This window comes from Delphinapterus leucas, chromosome 17 (genome assembly GCF_059928025.1).
Source record: "Delphinapterus leucas isolate spDelLeu-1000000601 "Yukka" chromosome 17, BTC_Dleu_Yukka2, whole genome shotgun sequence".
In the NCBI taxonomy this organism is placed as follows: Eukaryota; Metazoa; Chordata; class Mammalia; order Artiodactyla; family Monodontidae; genus Delphinapterus; species Delphinapterus leucas.
In genome coordinates, this window is record NC_143145.1 from 9,221,538 (window position 1) to 9,245,231 (window position 23,694).

Here is a 23,694-nt window from a genome sequence, read left to right on the forward strand (position 1 = left end):
ACTAAATTATGCCAGTAACTATTTAATGAGTCACTGCTGAGAAACCTAAATACAGTTGAATGACACAGGACAAATCTCTGAGAGGCATATTAATTATTCAACTTTTGAGATCTAACTCAAGTAGATTCGTTTAAAACAATAACAACAAAAACAGTATAATTAAAGAAATATTAGATACTAAGATTCATAATGGTTTAAAAGGAAAACAATTATATAAGAAATCACATGAAGTATTTTAGAAGAAAATCATATATTCTACTCAACCATTACACAGAAAAATTCCAATACAACAACAGGCATCAAAGAAAACGTAACACTAGTCAGAGTTAGAGCTGTAGTGTCGATTTTGTCACTATTGAAAAAGTCATGCATACTTTTATAGCATTATCTTAATAATTTGGTACATAATCATCAAAATTAAAAATAATCATCACTGGAAGAAAATCCGCCACTTTTGTATAAAAGTCAAATTCGAGGGCTTTTCTAAATACATTACCTTGCTAACATGCTGGCAAAACGCAGGGACAGCTATCATCTGGCTTACAAAGTTGAGGTATGCGGCAACCAGCGCCATGATTCCACAACGATGGAACATTGACAAATTATCCTCATTGATAATTGCACTGTCCTTTAATAAAAAACCAAAAAACAAACACTGACAGATCAAGGTCTTACGCTTCATTAGCATTTTGTCTATGATTATACTAAAAAACTGCAGGTAGTCTGGAATGCTAACAAAAATGTCCCCTTATAAGAAGCTTTTTTAAAAAAAAATTCTAAAAAGAGAATAAATGCCCATTTATAAGAGACTTAAATCTCTCAATTCAAACAGTTCTTTAGGAAAGCCTTTCCTAAAGGAAACGTGGGCGTGGGCAGGATATATATAAGATATATAAAAATAAATATATATATTCTCGTTGCATACTGTCCTGTGATTGCGTAACACTTAAACTCCAATTAAACAACTACATATATGTAATTCTTATTATTTAACGACCATCTTCCCCGCTAGGATGGGCACAGGGACCATGCTGTCTTTTTCATCACAGTACTCCTGCGGCCTTGAACAACAGTTAGCACACAGTCAATACTTACTCAACATTTGTTAAAAGAATAAATGAATGGGATCATAGCCTTGAGTATTTTAGATTTAAAACTAGACATCTCACTTAAAAAACTCATGTCCTTGGATAAAGGCAATAATATTTTAAAGATGGTGTCTAATTCATGAAAGAATCCTTTCTTCAAGGAGAGGTTATGAAAACATACCTGTAAAGCAATGGCTAATCGAATGAGATCAATAACCACTTCTTCATTGGCCAATTCAATAGTTATAAGGGCAAGAGAAGTATAAAGTAGCTCATAGTTTTTCTGAACATTGTCTTCCTCTTTACAGCCCAAATATATGTGCCGATATAGTTGTTGCCCATTCTGAAAAGGGGAATGACAGAGGAAAAAGATAATTTTGCTTAAAATGTAGCAAGGCAGATTTTACATGCATATATAATAACCTCTTAAAACGTAGCTATCTTATTACATAACTTAACATGGAAGAGATTTAGGCTGATAATCGGAGGGTCAAATTATATTCCAATTATTAACATCAATAACTACACCAATATATAACTATAAACTAATATTGGAGTTGAGGACAAACAAGTAAAAACAGCAAGTAAGAAATAGTTCCAGTGTAAACAATGAAAATGTTTTTAATACTAATTTGAAAAGACAAGCAAATTATAGACTGATTTGAGAAAAACTGAAACGAACGGCAGAATTACGGGAGCTTTGGCAATGATAAGAACATTTGGCTGAGAGGAAATGGACTCAGGCTTTCCCGCCTTATGGAACAACCTCCTGTGAGGTGAGTTAAGAGCTGTCCAGGGAAGAGCATCTCCAGGTTCTGCTACACTTTTGTCTGAAGTGAGGATGGCACATCTATAAGCCCATCTGTAGGGGAGAGGTTACAGACACACCCCAGGGACTGCGAGAGGGTCCCCTGTAAACCAAACTAATCTAAATATGTTAATAAAGAATATAAAAGCCTTGCTGTCTAAAGCATTCCTGGGTATAGGTCTAACTGCCAAGTGAGAGCTAACAGAAATAAGAGAGTTTTTCCCATTTCAAGTTACTATGTGGTAATCAACTCAACGTGTTGCATTGGTTCTCGACACAAACTGTAAGCTACAATCACTGGGAAATGGAAGGACCACCATGCTTCCTCCCCACTAGTCACCACTGCCCACCCCCGATACGATTTAACCCGTCAGTGGTGAAGCCCAGGCATCGGTGTTTTTAAAGCATAAAGCTCCCCCGGTGATTGTAATGTGCAGCCAGGGTAAGGCCTGCTCATTCCCACGTGGAGGGGCTTGAGCTTAACACTCCAAGCTCAAGTTTCTGTTTCTCAGAAGGTTCATCTGCTTCCTCACTTTAGGAGAAAGAAATGAGCAACAGCAGCACAGTCTCCGGAAGCCAGCCTGTCTTTAAAGGTATGCATTTTGCTCTGTCCTCTATTTAACATGCACATGGACCTACCCAGGTGAGGGTGGCCACAGTCCTCCAGCTACGCCAGTGACTGGTTAAATAAGTCTGTTCAGGTCTGTGGTTCAGTATTAGCAAGTGGGGGGGTTTTCTGGCTACAGATACAGAGCTATGTATGCTCTCCTAACAGATTCCTCTTTATTTCTGAAGCTGACATTTTGGTTTCCATCTTTCTGAACCCAGAGTTTGTCTCTCTCTCAAAAGATTCTATACTCTGGTGTATAACAGTCTATGTATTGGGCCCTCTCCAATCCTTTTCTTTCTCTCCTTTTTTTTAACATCTTTATTGGAGTATAATTGCTTTACAATGTTGTGTTAGTTTCTGCTTTATAACAAAGTGAATCAGTTATACATATACATATGTCCCCATATCTCTTCCCCCTTGCGTCTCCCTCCCTCCTCCCCTCCCTATCCCACCCCTCTAGGTGGTCACAAAGCACTGAGCTGATCTCCCTGGGCTATGTGGCTGCTTCCCACTAGCTATCTATTTTACGTTTGGTAGTGTATATATGTCCATGCCTCTCTCTCGCTTTGTCACAGCTTACCCTTCCCCCTCCCCATATCCTCAAGTCCATTCTCTAGTAGGTCTGTGTCTTTATTCCCTTCTTGCCCCTAGGTTCTTCATGACCTCCAATCCTATTCTTAAATCTGACGTTCCTAAACGTCATTAACAACCATTAAAGCAGTGCTTACACACATGAGAGTTTAAACTTCAGGTTCCTTAGTAATTCAAGTTTATTTTTTAAAAATTACCTACTACATACCTACCATATTAGATAAAATTAAGATCTAACATTGCGTATTATAATATTATAGTGCAAATAGACATAATGACTTCAAAAAGTGGTTTGGCATTGTCTAGTAAATTTGAAGAATGCATAACTTATTACTCAGCAATTTCTCTCCTACAGGCATCAGAGAAATGAGAGTTATATACAGCACAATACATGGACAAGAATGTTTATAGCCGTACTGTTCATAACAAACCCAAACTGCAAACAATTCATATGTCCACCAACAGAATGGGTAACTTGTGGTATATTCATGTCATAAAATACTATAAAGCTACACATGTGAATGAATTTCACCAAAATAAAGCTAAATGAAAGAAAGAAAACATAAGAGAATATATAAGGTATGGTTCCTTTCACACAAAATACAAAAACTGATAAAACGACACTGTGCTGTTCAGGGATATACTGATATACTTAGGTGGCAAAACTGTAGGGAAAAAAAGCAAGGAATAATATTCATGAAAGCAAGAACAGTGATTACCTCTTGGGGAGAAGATGGAGTTGTAAACAAGATGGGCATGTGGGATGCTTTTAGCTGTACTGTTGTTCACTTAAAAGTAATTAAAATAATAATGCCTATATATTTTACATTTCATAATAAGAAGTACTTATTTTTTTTTGCGGTACGCGGACCTCTCACTGTTGTGGCCTCTCCCGTTGCGGAGCACAGGCTCCGGACGCACTGGCCCGGCGGCTATGGCTCACGGGCCCAGCCGTTCCACGGCATGTGGGATCTTCCTGGACCGGGGCATGAACCCATGTCCCCTGCATCGGCAGGCGGACTCTCAACCACTGCGCCACCAGGGAAGCCCCAGAAGTACTTTTTTTCTACATAATCCTTAATTGATAAAACACTAACAAGAGCTCTTTCATACAGTGACATTCTGCCAGGAATTTAGCTCTAGGAGAGTAGCCCTGGCAGGTGAGGAAACAGCTGTTTGGAACAGCTGAGTGGAAACAGCTGTTTTCTCTTATCTGGAAATATACCTTCATTAGGATATTAGAGCTGAAAGGGCACCTCCCAATGTAATTTGTAAGGGCACCCTGCCCTGGGACAATTTTTCAAACTTAGATCCAATGTCTAAGATGTCCCTAAAACAGTCAGAAGGAGCAATTTTAGGCTGGGTAGTCATCTGAGACAGAGCTGCCTGGACATAATGCTTGCATGGAAAAGCCAAAGGGACTGTCCATTCTAAACTGCAAGCTTCTCTTAACCAAAGGGCAGTCCACAGTCCCCTGGCTATAGACCTCAATATTTTTTCTTCAGGTCTTCATTGAAACTTCCATAAGTGGCTAGTTAAAGTTGCATATGAAAACCAAACAACATTTTTACTGATAAAATAAATTAGAAAGTAAATGAAAAAGGGTGTCCAATTGTAAAAATAAAATTTGATAAAGGAAAAATGTGAACAGATTGTTCCTAAAGAAAAATATACTAAAGAAATGGTTTATACTAATGGTAACAAATGCTTAGCCAGGTTATTTTAAGTTATAAAATGGAAGGAAAACTAATTCAGAGAACAGTTTAATGATTCAAATTTTAACAAGGAATAAACAGTCTAACCTTTCAGTTAAACCATACTCTTTCAAACTGATTGGCTAGCAAAATTAAGCACAAAGGATTATTTCTATCATACTAGATAAAATAAAATCAATCCAGTCCCAAAGTTCAGGACTGCTTAATGTCAGGATGTTAAAGTAAAAACACGCCAAATTAACTATCAGTAAATTTTTAAAACTCATTCTATCACTCGATTAAAAGTTCCTCAGTTATGGGGCATAATTTCTTTGATTAACTAGATGATATAAAATATCAAAAAAATAAAACTTGGAAAGAGTTAATGTCTTTGACCTATTATTAACCACTTTTTTCATACACAATACAATCAAACTTAAAAGAATTCTTTTTATTCACATTAATTTAGGAACAGTGATAGTTTGTAAATTATTTTTCAAATGAAGTTTTTAAACTGTGAGGCCATTAACTTGAAACACAGCAATCGATATTAACGGATAAGGACAAAAAAATAAAAGACGGTGACAGGAAGAAAGCGGGGTCTGACAAAGAGCCAAAGATGATCAGGGATTATAGATATCTGTACCTATCTTCCTATAGGTCTGTGGTTCTCTGCACCTCTAAAGATCCAGGCTCACCAAAACTGTGATTTATCCACCAGAACTGTGATTATACTGAGGTCAGTTAGCACACATGGCATGCTTACTGTTGTATCTCTCAATGTTGAGCTCAGCGTCTGGCAATACTAGGTGCTCAAGCTTTGGATGAAGAATAACTGCACAGAAAGTTTATTTGGTATACTAAATAACTTTAGATGCCATAATTTTCTAAATTCAGCCATTTGCCAATACGCCTACAAAACTGAAGGGATCGTAATGATAATCTAGCTAAATACTAGTTATACAGGCAGAGATCCTGCCTACCTGACCTTTATACCCCAAATAATGCCTAATACACACTAAATACTCATTATATGTATTTAATCAATGATGATAAGTATTCTCAAAAGCTTGAAGCTGTCTATTAAGGATCCATTAAAAGCGAAAGCAACATTTGTGTTTGGGGTGGGGAGGAGGGCAGGGCAGCAATCACAGACAGACATTTTACTCAAAGGGAGAAATCTGGAACTATCACAGCAGACTGACCACCCAAAGCTTAAACGCAGGCCGGAGGAGACGCCATCAGGACAGTTGTGGCAATGTGGGGAGTTGAAGATGGCTTCAGATTTTCAACTCCAAAATGCTATGGCTTCATTTTAAGGTTATCGATCAATATAAAACTACCTAACAATTCAAATGGCTATAACTTAAGTCATGCATTCTTTTTCAGAAGATAATCTTACCTTTTTCATGAAACTTGTGTCTTGTCTACAAATCTTTTCTCTTTTTATTTTTAGGTCAGCCACATCTGGTATTATTCTAGAGACAATCAATGCATCATTTTTAATGAACAGCACACTTAGTTATATCATATCTTATATGATGAATCAGCTATACTTAGGAGTCTGAACTATTTAACACTCATTTCAATGAGCATTTTAAATAAGCCTATATGTAATGATACTACTGAATTACCAAGTTTAATCAAGTAGAATTGCGTAAAGTAATCTTGACTTCTGATGTCATTCCTAAGTTTAAAGCAAAACCAAAATAAAATTTATGCAACTAGTGATTACTAGTAGATGAGATCTCTGAAAGTACATTAAAAGACCTTCAACACTGACTATCTTAAAACATATTAATAATTAAATTGTCACAATACCAATTAAATAAAATTCTGGATTAATAAAACCTGAAAATCCTAGATTAAAAAAATTACAATACTTAAATACATTAACATAGAAATCTGAAAACATTACCATTAAGCCTATTTTCAAATAGCACATTACCTGATCCCTCGAAGCTTTGCCCTATTGTCATGGCGATCCATGAGATTATGCATTACTTCCAAGACTAACTGTCTCAGTTCATAGTCTTCCATGAGGGATGGTGATAACAAAGGATCCAGAAAAGACCCCGGCAGTGCAGTAACTATTGTCTTTGCTTTGTATCCAGAGGTTACCTGATTATAGGGAGGAAAAACAAAGAAACAAACAAAAAAACCTTTGTCATGAGTCCTTCTTTGGTAAAACTCTCAAGCTGTTTTATAAGAACCATAAGCTTAGAGAAAACAGCAAGTATGGAACAAGCCTGAAGGAAAAACTAAAAGGAAATTTGTGAGATGATGAGGATTTTACTGAATTTACAAAAACATCATTCATAGAGTTAATAAAATTAATAATAGCACACATTCACCATATGCCGGGCATGAATCTAAGCACTATATGTGTATTAACTTCATCCTTACGGTATTCCTTTGAAGCTAGGCATTAGTGTACCCCCATTTTGTAAAAGAAAACTGAGGCTCAGAGAGACTACGAATATATGGAACAGGTAGTCAGTCCTCAATGGATATAAGGAGACCAGGCAGCAAATAACACAGGTAAGACCTGAAATTTTTAAAATGGCAAATAATTCTTTTATTTTAAATTAAGCAATTTAGGTTAATAGGAAAGCATTCTCATTTTGGAAAGCTGTACTTTATTCTTTATTTGATGTGACATTTCTGAGTGTATCCCTATGTCTAAAGTTGGAGCTTTTAATTAGCATATACTTTAATGCTATTAAATAGTTTAACCATACCACATAGAAATTCATTCAGTTGACTATGTAGTACAATTAGGATTAGAGACAAGGTTATTTACTCAGGGAATTTATTTAATAAAAAGGCTTAGGACCAAATGAAATTTCATGTGGGTAATCTCTATTTATATTCAGGATTACTAGCATATATAGAACATCTAACATTTATATTTGGGCACTCATTATAGGATAAAGGTGATTTTATAAGTGAGCAGAAATTGGTGGGACAATTACTACCCACCTAGAAAAATTTAAAATATATCCATATCTTATATCACATACAAAATTAAACCTCAGATCAAAGTTCTACATATGGAAAGCTGAATTTTAAACCTTTCGTAAGAAGATACAAACAAATGTGTTTATATCATCAGAGTAGGCAAGGAGCTCTCAAACAAGATACAAATAAAAAAGCAAAGATCACATAGGAAAGGACTGACAAATCTGGCTCTAGCTGGGCCCAGGCATCTTCATCTATAAAATGGCAATGCTTCCTGCTCTCAGTATGTTTCATCATTATGAAGATCAAATAAGACGACAGGAGAAGTGAGGAATTAAGAATAAAAGTAAAATTTTAAAGAATGAAAAGCATAATATTCAAATATATAAACCACAGAAAAAAAACTTACCGTAAATACTATCTTATAATACAAGAAAAAGAAACTGATAATGTGAAGCTATTCTTTTAACCTCTTTAATAATTTAGGGTTAAGTGTGTTCTTCACCTGTCTTAAATTCCTTACCATAAGTAAAGATCTCAGCAACATTATCTGAATCCGCCTGGTTCCCAAATCCCTAAAATATACAAAATAGTGGTATTATCTTATTAATAGGAATTAACTTCATTTCCTTACATTATTATTTATTGATTTTAAAACTCTATTCATATTAGCTATATAGATTTTATTTTCATACTAGCTAAAGTCAAGGCTCACTTTATACTCTAAAGTAAATTTCACATGAATTAAAGGGTTATATGTTAAAAAATAAATCAAATTTGAACAAAGAAAATTAAAAAGCTATTGGCTCTCAAAGGAAACAGACCTCTACACGTAATGACATGAAAAGTCAGTTGTATGAATACACAACAAAACAACCTCAATTAAAAGATACTATAAATTGGAGAATAGATCTATTGCAAATATAATTGACAGACATAATATCTATTTAACATATATTAATAAGCAGGTAAGAATGTGCCTAAATAATTCTTATATAAATAGTTCTTCAAAAAAGAATTAACAAATGAAGAAAGGGTTCTCTAATTAATGGCCAAATAAATGTAAGTCAAATAAGAGTATCATTACTTATTAAATTAGCAACATACAAACATATTTACAAACTAAGGCTTTAGCATGTTGTAAAATCAAAGCAAATCTATAAAATGAGGGGAGGGGGCCAAGACATATGATCTTTAAAATAACTTTCAGTTCTAGAACTCTAGAAATAAGTAAACATTCCTTCCACAGTGACAAACTTGAAACTTTACCCTAAATAATCTACATATATAGAAAATGCCCAGGCTGAATAGACCTCCCACCTAGCCAATATAAGAAAATTTGAGAATTTATGATATACTGAAAACTGATTCTAAAAGCATGCAATGTTTTTTTTTGTTTTGTTTTTTAATTTTTATTGGAGTATGGTTGCTTTACGATGTTGTGTTGGCCTCCACTGCACAACAAAATGAATCAGCCATACGTATACAGATATCCCCTCCCTTTTGGACTTCCCTCCCACTTAGGTTACCACAGGGCATTAGGCAGAGTTCCCTGTGCTATACAGTATGTTCCCATCAGTTGCCTATTTTATACACAGTATCAACAATGCATATGTGTCAACCCCAGTCTCCCAATTCCTCCCACCCAAGCATGCAATGTTGATTCAACTGCTTAGCAATCTAGTGCCATAACAACACCATAGGACTTTTATTACTGAGTAAAAAGACAAAACATTTTATAGATTTAAGATAAAATTTAATATAAGATTAAATTCAACTTTACAGTTTGAGAACACAGAACAACTACATACACATACCCTAGTTGACTGATATCCAAAGTATGGGTGGATGTTCCAAAGACAGGTACTTTCCCCATAATGAACATCATGATTTCTGACCTCTGATAATCTGGTAGGTTACTTCCAAAAAATCCTATAAAAATATTAAGATAAATTTTGCAAATAGAAAAGTTTATTTTTCCATATAATAAAAAATCATAATATATTTTTAACCACAGCTTTCAATATGTGGTAAAATAATGTCTTTGAGCTACATGTAAGTCTAAAGATATTATAATTTCTTTGGTAAAAATCATTTAATGATGTACATTATAAGATGTGTATAATGGACTAATACTTAGATTAAGAGAAATGTTTGAAAGTCTTTTGCATACAGTTAACAGTGGCAAATCATCAATTTGAACTGACTGGAGTTTTAGAGAAAGGAAAAAAAAAACTTTTGGTAGTATTTCTGATGAAACCCTTGTTCCCATTTTGTAAGCCTAAATTCCTGTTCTAGTAAGAAAGTCAATGATTAGGCCACTACTTTGGCTTCCCCAGGATTGTTGAAATGTTCTAGAATGCCATTATAATGAGCCAGGTTTACAGTCTAACACTGTGGGTTAATTCAGTATTAATTCAATATACATAATTCAAATTATTTACTTATTTGTCATTTTTCTCAAGGAACTCTTGGGTATTGTGCACATTTTGAATTTATCTGTTATAGCTTTGTAAAGTTTACTTCCTCGTCACAGAAGACTTAGGACACTTAATAATCACTTACTCAAACTTTTAACCCTGTTGTTTCTTTGAAAGATCAGAACAGGTATTAAAACCTGGCTATTTTTTGATCATTTCTTAAAATGCAACATAATCATTACAGAAACCTACATTTTCAATATTTCTTTAAGAGTAAATTAGTTTTTCAACTTAACTCTTCAGCCTGTATTACTGGAGTTAATAATCTCTTTCTATAAATTCAAATTGTTCTAGTTATCATTTTGATTAGATCTAGGGGTAAAACTCATTTCTCTTTATAACATACTCTAGCAATCAAAAATCTCATGATCTGAACATTATTCAATCAGCATAAAGTATATTATTCTACCTAACACTTGAGCACATATTTATGGGGTAAGAAGCTACTTTGTATTTGTATCCTTACAGCAACAAATAATAGTACCTTATGAATCTAGGTACTATTATTTGTGTCAGTTTCGTCTTGTGGAAATTAGGATAAGAGAGGTTAGGAATTCATACAAGAAATTACACAGCTAACACTAAGACCTGAGGTGAGATCTAGTCACATTTCCAAAGCCTATGTGTGTTATTATTATGCTCTGCTTCCTCTCTATAAGGTATTTTCAACTTTCCAAGAACCCACTTAGATATGTTCCTCATCACTGTGCAAAACTGGTCACTGATTTTCTGTTCCAAGCAAGCTGGTCATTAACCACAAAGATGGAAATTTTCCAACAAGTCAACTGTGAGGACAGCCAGAAAGTTAACTCATTCTCTATTCCCATTGTTTGTATTTGAACTGCTGAATAGAAGTGCTAATGTGCCTCCCCAAAAGAGCAGAGCATTATTTTAAAAGAGCGAGCTTGGCCAACCGCCTCCTGTCTTCAAGTGCAAAAGCTACAGCAGCCCTGTTCTGTGTCCCACCGATATTCACGTGACCTGATAAAGAAAGAATACTGAGAACTTCTGAAAGAAAATATTGAGGAAAGCAGAAGTGTGATTTAAATAAAAGTCTTATTCACTGTGCCACACTGCACTGTTTTTCTCTCATGTTTTAATTTTCACGTTATTCTGAATGTGTTATGTCACAGAAATATTGCTTGCCTGTGGTATATACGTTTTATAACAACATACTTGAGAAACAATAAATTAAATACTCTAGAGTAAAACAGTGACACTGAATTAACTAGAAGTCACTACAGCAATTTAAATTAATTCTCTGAAAACAAGACTAGCTGATTTGATATACCATCTTAAAATGTCACAGACACCCCGGGCCTTTGCCTAATGAGGACAATTTCTATGCACATGATGAGATTGTGATTAGGTGAAACAGAGGTACTACCCCAAGCAGATCAACCAAAGGCATCCACAAGGTAGGAGTCACGTGCATCAAGAAGCCCAAGCATATGGCCTGGTGTTAAGCGCAATACGTTCAATAAAAAGGTGCTGAATGTGGATGCGTAATGCATGTATGCATATCCATAAAACTTGAGAAATAAACAAAGAAAAACTCTGTATTAAATATTCCAAAGGACTATTATAAACAAGTCGCCCATAGGTAGGATATTACTCAAATAAAAGGCATAAACTGAGCTCCAGAATAAACTTATATGACTCTATTATTAGTAGAAACTATTAGCAACCACTAGAGATTAGGTACTAAACCCAAGAATACAACTCAATTTGGAAATTATCCTAGAAATCATACAGTTACATTAAAATATGATCTGGATACTCTAAAGAAAATATTGCAAGAGGAGGGTTAAAGTAGGAAGAGTTTGATTGCTTTAATTTGTATTTATATATAGTCTGATCATTTAATTTCCCAAAAAATTCCCCATGGCTTTCTTTTTTTTTTTTTAAGTAAGCTCTTTACCCTTTTACCCTGTGTGTGTGTGAGGGGAGGGGGAAGCATATGATATTAAAGCCTGAGTATCAGTACCCAGATCCTGGTCTCTAGTGCCTTTCCCCACTAAAAGGAACCACAGCTCCTTAGAGAAATGACTGATTCTAGGATTGGGGCAGGAAGTATAAAATGAACCTAAGGCTGCGCTTAAAAGAAATGTGGGGGGATATTACAAAGATATAGAAAATAGGGGCTCCACTGGCCAAATCTGGAACAGTTTGACCACCAAAATAATAATAATAATTTAATAAATACAGAATAAATTATGAAGATAAAAATATAAATCCATGAGCTCATACCACTGTATTTAAATAGATAAACACATGTATTCCTACATACATAAGTAGGGAGAAAAAGGGGCTCTTGCTTACAATGAACCCTGAGTGGCAAGTTGATAACCATCATTTTGTAACCATCAGGGTAAAGACTCTGGTTCAGCTAAGAATTTTGAATGGTTGCTACATCTAGGGGGTAGTTTGGATGGAGAGCAGAATATCTGCACAGCCTAAAAGTATCTTCTCAGAGACTGCTTATTATTTGCAAGGGGGAAAATGGAAACTGTGCAGCAGAGAAATAGAACAATACTTTGCGTGATCAAAACTAACATCACCAGCGAGAAGTAGGTGTACTTCTCCGAATGGGATAATCTGAGAAGAACACTATCACTTACGTAGTATCCAGCCAGGAACCCATAACCTGAATTTAATCATGAGGAAAGAGCAGACAAACCCATGTGAGGATATTTTTTTTTTTAAGTGAGGGGTCAGGGGGACCTATAGTCTTAAAAAATGCCCATATCATAAAAGGGAAATGTTCCAAACTAAAGGAACCAAAGAAACATCACAACTAAATGCAACTAAATGATCCTAGACTGGATGCTGGACCTAAGGAAAAACACGCTATAAAGGACATTATCAGGTCAAATGACAAAACTAAAATATGAAAGTTTGACTAAAGTACTGTATCAAAGTTAAATTTACTGATTTGATAACTGTACTCTGGTTATGTAAGAGTACTCTGGTTTATTCTTTGGAAAAATAATCTGTAGTAAAGAGCCATGCACTTACCATCCAGTGGTTAGGGAAAAAATGTAGATGTGTATATGTATGTATCTATGTCTCTCTATATGTATATATTTATATATGTGCTTATGTGTGTATATCTATATATACACACATATACATACACACACAGAGAAATGGAGAAAGGGATGGAGAAAGGCAGACAGAGAGAGAAAGGAAATGATAAAGTAAATGACATAAAATATTAATAGATGAATCTGGGTGAAGGGTATATACAGTGTTCTTTGTCGTATTCTTATGTTTGTTTATTTTCCAAACAGAAAGTTCTTTTAAAAGTCTAAGCTATCATTCACCTTTGACTAATGTCCTGTAAGAGACAAGTACCTTCTGTGAGGGCTTTCTGAATTGCTGTTTTCCAGAATAATTTGAAAAGTGAAATGTACGCACCTATTGTTTGGATGATAGCATTCTGCACAATCTTCTCGTCACTGTCTTTGGAACTTGTGTTTAAGTTGGCACTGCTTATAGATTCTCCCTGTAAATCACGTGCTTCAAATTCCACACTGAGACGCAGATGTTTCAATAGGGTGTTAAAGACTTCCAGCACTGTAGGTCCTGCAAATGAACCCTGATGTAAGCAGATACATTCTTCTGGTAACGTACACTCAAATCCAATCCTCGTACTTCTCAACAGAGATTTCTGCATATTTTCTAAGTACTTGGAAATACTTCATAATTTATGAACTAACTAGCACATTAAAAAAGTAAATGAGAAGTACCTAAATAAGAAAGTCTCCTAGCTATTCCAACAAACATTTACTGGGCATCTCTGAGCAAATCACTGTTTGAATCCTTGGTACAAACCACACAAAATGTGTATATTCATATAAAGATTACCAAAAACTTTCCATCTATCTCATCTTGTCTACTCAGAATAATGTGTACAGTATTGGGATAACCTGACTGTTGGGTCAGAATCCAGAGAACTATAATATAGCTCACTGTGGCCTAAGAAATTTATTTGGCATCTTTTGAGGCTGAAGAAGAAAGAATTTTGCCTCAATTATTAGACAGAAACTAGCCAATTTATCACATTCAGGTAAACTAACTATGCTCTCTGTTTTTAGTACTATAAATACTCTGCCTGTGTTTCTGGCACTGCATCTATCACGCTATACTTTAATCAGTGTTTTTATTTCTGCCTCCTACTCTAGATTCCAACTTTCTCCAGGACAGGCAGCTACGTTCAAATGCTTCTTTGAATGTACGGAACCTAAAACATAGCAACCTCACACATAATAGATATTAGCAGGTGAGACGATTCAGTCAATGCATCATCTGTGTTTCACTTCATATTTCAAGTTAACTCTTCAGTTAAGTAACCTGCTTCCATCTCTTTGAGATAAGTTATGAGTAATGACAAGTCCATATCCAAAATGCCCACTCTCATTTGACACTGAGTGAATATTAGAATATTTCAGCAGCTAATGTACAGTTCCACTTTCATTTTGAAGCAAAGAAACCATAACTAGATTTTCCTCCTAACTTCAGTAATTTTATTAGGGACCCTTCCATTCTTCTAATCCCATGTGAGTGAAAAAGCATGATGTCTGACCTGTCCCTTCTCCTTGTTACCCCTCTAGTCAGTCAGTTATCAAATCCTGCTGGCTTTACGTTCCCATTTCTACTGCTGCCATCAAGGTCAAGTTCTTTCTCTGTGCCTACAATGGTGACAACCACCTGTGACTTCTAATGTGTCCTACGCTTTGCAGCCAGATGAATTACCCTATAACATATCTCTGATGAAGGGTACAGTAAATCTTTAACTCGTGTCAGTCCACTGTAGAATGACACCCGTGGCCTGGCCACAAGTGGAACTTTAAACCGCTTCTCGGGCTTCCCCCACACTACCACCATACGTCCTCGTCAAACGGGCTACATAACACTTCCCTCCTGCTGATCCATTTTCCCTCCCTTCTCTGGACCCTGGTTTTCTTATGATATGTGATCAAATTCTGCCTTGTATTACAGTGTAGGTAAAGGCATCTAACTCCAAGTAAACCATAACTTTCTTGAATCTGTACCCTCCCAATGTTTAGCATATAACTAACTGGTATTCAAGAATCTTTACTGGAAAGAAGGAGGAAGGGAAGAAGAGAATGATCTGGAGGGAAGTGTTTAACTGTAACTAAGGAAGTCTGACAACAGTCACGTGAACCTAACATTTCAAGAGAAATTAGAGCACATTTAACAACATAGCAAATATTTTCAAAGCGTTTTCCACACATTGCTATTCCTACTGAAAAAGAAAATTCTGAAAAAGGTTAATGAATTTTTTTGTGGGGGGGTGCTGGCACTCACCTATGGAACCTTTAGCAGCAATGGCAACAGCCTCTAACAGAACCTGAATAATACCTGCTCGAACTCGTGGAGAATCTTTTTTACGAGCATCAAGGTGTCCTAGAATCTCCTGGATCACATGGTGAGAATACTGAGCCTAAAAGGACAAAATAGTGTAAAAATATATGAACAATTACATGCATCCTGGCAGAATTCATAAGAATGATAAACCATGTGACACTTAATGGAACAATATGTAGCCATTAGAAACCGTTCTTTTTAAGAATAAATAGGGATACCAGAAAATATTTACGATATCCTGAGTGAAAAAAAGTAAGTTGTAAAATACTACGTTAAATAAAATTCTGTTTTTTAAAAAGTATATAAGACTGGAATTATATATGCCTACATATTAACACTGGTCATCTCTGAGAGGGAGATTTATGAGAAATTTTTACTCTCTTTGTACCTCTCTGTAATTCCACAAGGAATATTTATACACTCTTATAACTTGATAATAGGACAAAATGTTGTTAAAAAACAGACAGATTACGACATTTATAGTACTTCTCTCTTACCCAACCAGATACATACTATTTCTTATCGTGGACATCTAACAATACTAAACTGTCAAAACTCTCAGCTAATCAAGGGCCACTGCCAAAATTAAAGTCTTAACAATGTGTACCTGATGAAATTTCTTGATCAGGGCCAGCTAGCTCAATGTTTTATGGACAGAGGTTGAAATATTACCTAAGAATGATTCTTATATCAATTTTATAGTAAATGGCAATTAAAACAATCAAATCTATCAGAAGTTTTGATTGTATCAGGATAGTCTTATTAAACAGAAACTCCCATTCTGGTGGGTACTACCATGTAATTTTTGATTAATGGACCTCAAAAAACATATGGTGCACTTAAAGCTCCTTCTAAAGCAATGCTGTGGACCAGAAGTCATTTCTCAGACATTTAATCAACAAATATTTATTGATTCCTTCAGTTTCTTCAACTTTGTAATTTACTTTACTTTTTGTAAAAAACAATTTCATCTAGTAACTAAATCTGAATGAGGAAGGCAAATGAAGAAAAACAAGGCTACTGAAAACCAGGGGAACAGCCTTAATTATGTCCACAGACGGCCAGATCAACTTCTCACCTACTAAACTAAAATTAAATTAAAAGTTCTCATCAAAGTGGAAAAAAAATGTGCAACTATGTGAGGTGATGGATCTTGAGAAAACTTATTATGGTTATCATTTTGCAATGTTGTATACCTTAATCTTATATAATGTTATAGGTCAATTATAATCTCAATAAAACCGGGAAAAAATTTTTTAAAATTATCCTTCCACATCCAAACCAGCTTTATAATAACTACCATGCATTGAAAACCTACATTATGCTAGGCATGCTATAGTAACCTAAACTTAATGTTTAATTTAGACCAAAAGTTCTAGAACAGAATGACCAGAATTTGAATCCTTACGTTCTACCTGTGTACCCTTGAGTGAGGTGCCTGACCTCTCTAAAGGTCACTTTTCTGATCCGTAAAATGGGGATAATAACAATATCTACTTCATAAAGTAAGGAGGACTAATGAGATAAAGCATATACATAAGGTTACTAGCATATTTAGAGGTATAACCAGCACTTGATAAATGGTACCTTCTATTTTAATATAAAAATGAACCATTCAATGAATTCATTAACATTTCCTTCTCAGAAATGAGGAAATTGAAGCTCAGAGAGGCTAAATAATTTGCCCAAGTTCTATGCAACTAGTAAACAGCACATCTAGGATGAAAATCCTGGTATGACCTATACTAAAAGCTGTACTGCTTCTTACTACCTTATCTCCTTTAAATTAATGATGACTTTTTAGGGCATTAAAAATGTAGATAGTGTTAAAAAATAAAGACCTAAAATCCCACTTGAATTAAGGGCTAACTGGGTCTGTTCAAGTTTTAAGAAAACCCAGGCTGTCCTCCGCAGTAGACGGAGAGTGCCCCATCAGGTGCCTCGATGCATAAAGGCTATAAATATCAGTTCTAATGCCAGCTTATCATAAAATGTAAACGCTCAATAATGTACTTAATAAATGCACAATAAAGACTGTCATCATAAAATCATTTAGTTCTTTTTAATTAGATATTTTTTCATCTTGGCAAATAAGAATAAAAGCGGTAAATAAAGATAAATGAGACAAAGAACTAAATTAAGAACACGTCTTATCTCCTACATTGTTCTCTCTCTCTGTCTGGGGACATGCTTATCGACACAGAACTAAAATCACTTATATATAAATGTAACAGTTAACCAATCCTTACCTGAATGGAATACATTATAACTTTAAAGCAGTGAACTGCAAATTCATTGGGATCCCATAGTCTGTGATGATCTAAATGCCTGTAAATTAACAGTAAGAAAATTACTTTAAGAATTCCTTATTTTTATTACACTTTCTCCTCTAGAACCCTCAACAATATGCAAAGCCTACCAATCAAAATAATATTATCTAAAAGAAAGTCAATGTTTCCATTTCCAGAACAACTGCCAAATCCTTTCATAAAACAGTAACAATAAAAGACTAGAATATATATATATATATATATACACACACACACACATATACATACATATACATATATATATATATATATATATATATATATATATATATATATATATATATATATATATATATGATTTTTCAATACCAACATGAGCTGGCAAGAAAGAAAAGTCCCTCAGTCCAGACTCCACAAGAAGGTGAGAATCTGGAGAGGTAAGTATACATTGAAGCCAGCAGTTGTCTTAGGCACATCTTCAGATCTCTGGTAGCTGATAGCTAGTGGTTTAAAGGGTTGTATACACAGGAGACTGGAGACAAAGTTTAGGGTCCACCCAGGAAAGGTGGCTATTAGATCAGAAACACATGCATCAATTCAAGCCTTAAAAGACGACACCTTCAGTGAATCTGGGGGAATGTTCTATGTTGTAGAAGACTGTCAAAAAGCTTGTCTGTGTTGGCCTTGGCTCTGAGAAGAATCACAAAAATGAAAGTCTCTCTGAAGAATTCAACCATACACCTAGCACCCAGGCTCTCATCTTGGTTGACAGAATTCACAAGTATCACCTTGGTTGACAGAGTTCACAAGTATCTATGTGGCTCAAAAAAACTGAAGATAAGAATGTAGTTCAAAGTGGTGCCTGGATAACATTGCATCCATGCCTTCAGCAGAAGCAAAATAAAGCCTCTTATGGAGTACACACCATTAATCCAAGCCTCAAAGAATTCTCACAAATAAAGGTACAATGAATATGAGCTCAAAATTAAAATTCACAGAACACACAAGGTAAAAAGCCACTAGGAATGCCAATTACCATCAGTCAAGTTTTTAAGGACTAGGACAGTTTTATTCATGTATATATTCCCCCAAAATACCTGGTACCTTACTTGCAGAGGGCATTTAATATTTAATCAACTAATTAACTAAATAGCTAATATATAATTAACTATTTAATTAACATTTAATTAATTAACACATGATCAGGAGGTAAGTCCACTAAGTTCTACATAGAAAAGAATATGGCCCACTTCCAAGTTACTCAAGTAATCAATTATAGTTAATTCGGTAGTTTCTTTCTTTTAGACTAGCTCTCTAGATTTTTAAGGCCTTATAGATTACCTCTCGGTTAACAAGATAAAAGCTGGAATTCTGATATTAAATCAGCTTGTCTGGAAAAAATATATCTGCCTTTAGTTATATTTGACATAATTTGATTAGTTCTTAGTAGCATTTTCATAAGCCCACAGAGTCTTTAAACGGTAAATCTCAGCTTTTTGGTGGTGGTAGCAGTCGGGGGTGGGGTGGGGGGAATCCTTTTGAAAACACTATAATATTTCTCTGATGCTTAATTTTGCGGTTTATAGATTCTTGTAACTAAAGCTCAACTTTGAACCCAAATATCTGCCCTAAATAAAGAATTCTGGATGTTACATTTTGACTACTTTATATATGCTATAAAGACATTATTATAGTCAGGAAGGGGAAAGGACAAGGCAAATGATTAACAAAAGAAAGACTAGCAAAAATGTCCAGAAATTACACAGAATGTTATATAAATCTATCATCTGACAACTGAGTTAGAACTCAGAGGGTTTACAAGGCTTGAGAGATAACGTCTATGTGGAGAAACTCAAGGCTCACAAACGTATTCTGCTTGGAAGGCAGCATATAAGTACCAGCAAGATATTTAATATTCCTGCTCTGCTCAGTCACTCGGTATAAGATAAAATTTAGTCAGAGAAGAGAATGCGACCTAAGGCAGTCCAGCCATGGCAAAAAGAAAGCCAAGAAACAGAAGCCAGGGAATATGAGGAACTGACCAGAAGTTAATAAAATAAGATACATCATACTTGGACATTCGTTTGTTTTAATATTTTACTGGATATATACATTTCAAGGTGTGAATAAAAACTCTAGTGAAATGATGCACATGACTGTATTTCCTATTTAAGGGGGAAAATCTAGCAAAGTGGTTGAACAAGTGTTCAAAGGGATGTTGTCTGACTCAATCCTGTACCCTTCCCAAATTGCTGCACTGGCTCTATTAATAACTCACTCACACAGGTAAGAGTATTTGTCCTCTGCAAGTAAATTAAAACAGAAGGAATGTAGCACAGTCACAAGTAACCAGGGAAACACCAATTACTTACGCAAACACTGGTCTCACAGCATTATTCATGTTCCCAAAAGTCGCTCGGCCCAGCAGTTCTCTGAGGCAGTTTTCAGCCAGCATGGCGGGGTTCTCTTCTTTGTCAGCTGCTGAAGGAGAAGGAGGAGGGCCTATGCGACTGAAAAATAAAGACAAACAAATGAATGCGAGAATTCTGACACTAGTTCTGACAGTTAAACAGAACAGATTTTTACTTCTCGGAACTATTAGAATGATATTTTCTTGTTATCCCAAAATAACTTTAGAGCTTAATTCTACTTCATGAACTCAACACCTTGAAGCTAATCACATAATCTTTCAAAATTGGAGAGCTAAATTCACTTGTATAACTTGTTTCTAACTAATAGAATATCTTTTCTAAAGGCAAAATACTCAGTAGTTGCTATTTTGTTAACTTCCTACAACTTTGCTACATTTATAGCAAAATCCTAGTAAGAACAAGGTGCCCAAAGATCACCCAGTTTAACTGTAAGTGAGCAAAAATAAAATCAAGTAAAAAACTATAGCACAGTCTGAATAAAAAATAAAAATTTAAAAGCTAATTAGAACATTTGTATAAGTAGATATCTTCAATAGACACTATTTGTTCATATTTTAAAACCTTATTGTAGACTAATGTATTCATGTGCAATAATAATTTCAAAAAAGCATGTCTCTGTAGCATTGGGATAAAACCATGAGAAAACACAACTTCTTAAAATTTGGCAACCAATGGTATCAGCATTCCTGTATCCTATTTATGCTAATCCTGTACCTCAAGAGCCATAATTATGGGGAGTCAATTCTCAACTAGCCAGGTACCTTTAGAAGAATAAATATTTTAGACAGAAAAACTAACCTCAGCTACATTGCCAAGAACAGGAAAAATACCCAAGGTGTTACAATATATCGTTTCACATTTTAGGTTTCCAAAGCTGGAGACAATCACATCTAAGGAATCTAGCATAAATACTTGCTGTAATTGCCATAAATTTTGATAAACATATAAGCACTTGCAGAGTTAACCAGTTTCACCTTTTCACTTCTAGACCACTTTTATTTTGATATTGCACACATAATCATCAAAATTACAAATTAAGTTAAAATTTTAGAACTATAGAATTAAATATCTTTTAAATTTGGTTTGGATTTCCCTCTTTACACTGCAAGAATCAGGGAGATCAGCATAATAAGCCAAACTGGAGAATACTGGTTCTAAAAACTTGGTTGCATAGTACCTCTGTGTAAGGCAACAAATTTGGGAGGAAAGCATGCTTACGGCATTTGAAAAAAGAGAATAAAGTACAGAATTCTAAGTTCAACAGGTTACTGGGGTGGGTGGGGGGAAGAAATCAGCATACACCCCAAAACAATATTCCATGCCAAAATATCTTAGAAGAAGAAATAAGATATAAATAGCCTAGTATTTCTGTTGAAAAATATATATACATTGAATAGTAGCTGCTATTATTATTATTATTATTTTGATTAGTACTAACTCCCTACGAAAAAGCATGCTGGATCTCTAAAGAATAACAGAAGTTCAGTTTATAATCTCTATTTCTTACACTTGGCAGCTCTAAGTAGTATTAATTCAAATAGCAATGTGGATGCCCAATAATAAGCAGAAAGTAAAGTGAAAATTTATTCTAAAAGAAATAAAAGCTTAAGTGTCTGGGTCAAAATCTGTCTGCTCAGTCTAATTTGATGACTGAAGCTGATATTTTTTCAGAAAGGATACATATTTAAACTTGCTCAAGTTTACGGGACTACTATATACATAATACTAAAGACAAACGTTCTTACTCTAGCAAGCGAGCACACATACACACATATTAAAGTAACACAGCCCCAGCCCTAACATCTTTATTCAATACCTGTCAACCTCTTCTATCTTTTGCATGTTAAACAGCAGGGATGGAACAATTTTATCCATATGCTGGGGTTCCCAAATGGTAGCCTGAAGTTCATCATTAACTGTTTTGCGAACCACACCTTGAATACCTCTGATTCCAGCAATTCGGATTCTATAAAAAAGAAGAAAAAAATCTGAGTCATGAAAAAAAGCTATTTAAACAAGTCTGCTTACTTTACTAAGAGAATGGATGTCAAATAAAGTTATCTCGAGACAATAAAAATAACATACAATAAGCCTAAGAAATAAAAAATCTCAAAAATCTAAGATGGACAGAGATATGGCAGTTCCAAAAGAGGCTTACTTTTTTTTAAAAAATAAATATATTTATTTATTTATTTATTTTTGGCTGCATTGGGTCTTCATTGCTACATGCAGGCTTTCTCTAGTTGTGGTGAGCGGGGGCTACTCTTCATTGCGGTGCGTGGGCTTCTCATTGCGGTGGCTTCTCTTATTGTGGAACACATGCCCTAGGTGCGTGGGCTCAGCACTTGTGGCTTAGTTGCTCCGCAGCATGTGCGATCTTCCCGGACCAGGGCTCAAACCTGTGTCCCCTGCATTGGCAGGCGGATTCTTAACCACTGTGCCACCAGGGAAGCCCGAGGCTTACTTTTAATACCATCTTTTTACAATCAACATTTAAAGTTAAAAAAGACTTTTATAGACATATTTTGTCTGTATCAGTTTTCAATAAAAAATAATTTAATCAAAGTTCTCCTACATTCTCTGACATAAATCGTACCGATGTTTTCTTAGGTCAGTCTCCCAAGGCAATAGAAACAAAACCAAAAATAAACAAATGGGACCTAATTAAACTCATAAGCTTTTGCACAGCAAAGGAAACCATAAACAAAACAAAAAGACAACCTATGGACTGGCAGAAAATATCTGCAAATGATGCAACTAACAAGGGCTTAATTTCCAAAATATTCGAACATCTCATACAACTCAATAATGAAAAAACAACCCAATCAAAAAACGGGCAGAAGACCTAAACAGACATTTCTCCAGAGAAGACATACAGATGGCCAACAGGCACATGAAAAGACGCTCAACATCACGAATTATTAGAGAAACGCAAATTACAAGTACAATGAGGTATCACCTCACACCAGTTAGAATGGGCATCATCAAAAAGTCTACAAATAACAAATGGTGGAGAGGCAGTGGAGAAATGAGAACCTTCCTACACTGCTGGTGGGAATGTAAATTGGTACAGCCACTATGGAAAACAGTATAGGAGCTCCTCAAAAAACTAAAAATAGAGCTGCCATATAATCCAGCAATCCCACTTCTGGGCATGTGTCTGGAGAAGACTATAATTTGAAAAGATATATGCACCCTAATGTTCAATGCAGCACTATTTACAATAGCCAAGACATGGAAACAGTCTAAATGTCCTTTGACAGATGAATGGATAAAGAAGATGTGGTATATACATACCATGGAATACTCTACTCAGCCATAAAAAAGAATAAAATAATAGCATTTGCAGCAACACGGACGGACCTA

General features: G+C 35.1%; 1 protein-coding gene across 17 annotated transcripts in view; it reads right to left on the minus strand.

Moving 5' to 3' along the window:
- The window catches only part of EFR3A (EFR3 homolog A), a 188,040-nt gene that overhangs the window by 117,710 nt on the left and 46,636 nt on the right, over nucleotides 1-23,694 (minus strand). For 15 of the 17 annotated variants that reach the window (XR_002642014.2, XR_016388280.1, XR_016388282.1 and 12 more), the window contains 11 exons: nucleotides 22,145-22,294; nucleotides 20,269-20,406; nucleotides 17,876-17,954; nucleotides 15,567-15,702; nucleotides 13,653-13,820; nucleotides 9,570-9,684; nucleotides 8,276-8,327; nucleotides 6,740-6,912; nucleotides 6,194-6,269; nucleotides 1,270-1,431; nucleotides 497-628 (listed from right to left, as the gene is read on the minus strand). Coding sequence is in view for 12 of the 17 variants with exons in the window: in XM_089898722.1 (XP_089754848.1) it covers nucleotides 497-628; nucleotides 1,270-1,431; nucleotides 6,194-6,269; nucleotides 6,740-6,912; nucleotides 8,276-8,327; nucleotides 9,570-9,684; nucleotides 13,653-13,820; nucleotides 15,567-15,702; nucleotides 17,876-17,954; nucleotides 20,269-20,406; nucleotides 22,145-22,294 (1,381 nt within the window). In the remaining 5 variants the exon portion in view is untranslated. The remainder of the gene's footprint in view (nucleotides 1-496; nucleotides 629-1,269; nucleotides 1,432-6,193; nucleotides 6,270-6,739; nucleotides 6,913-8,275; nucleotides 8,328-9,569; nucleotides 9,685-13,652; nucleotides 13,821-15,566; nucleotides 15,703-17,875; nucleotides 17,955-20,268; nucleotides 20,407-22,144; nucleotides 22,295-23,694) is intronic. The other 2 variants (XM_089898716.1, XM_089898721.1) reach the window with 2 other exon arrangements.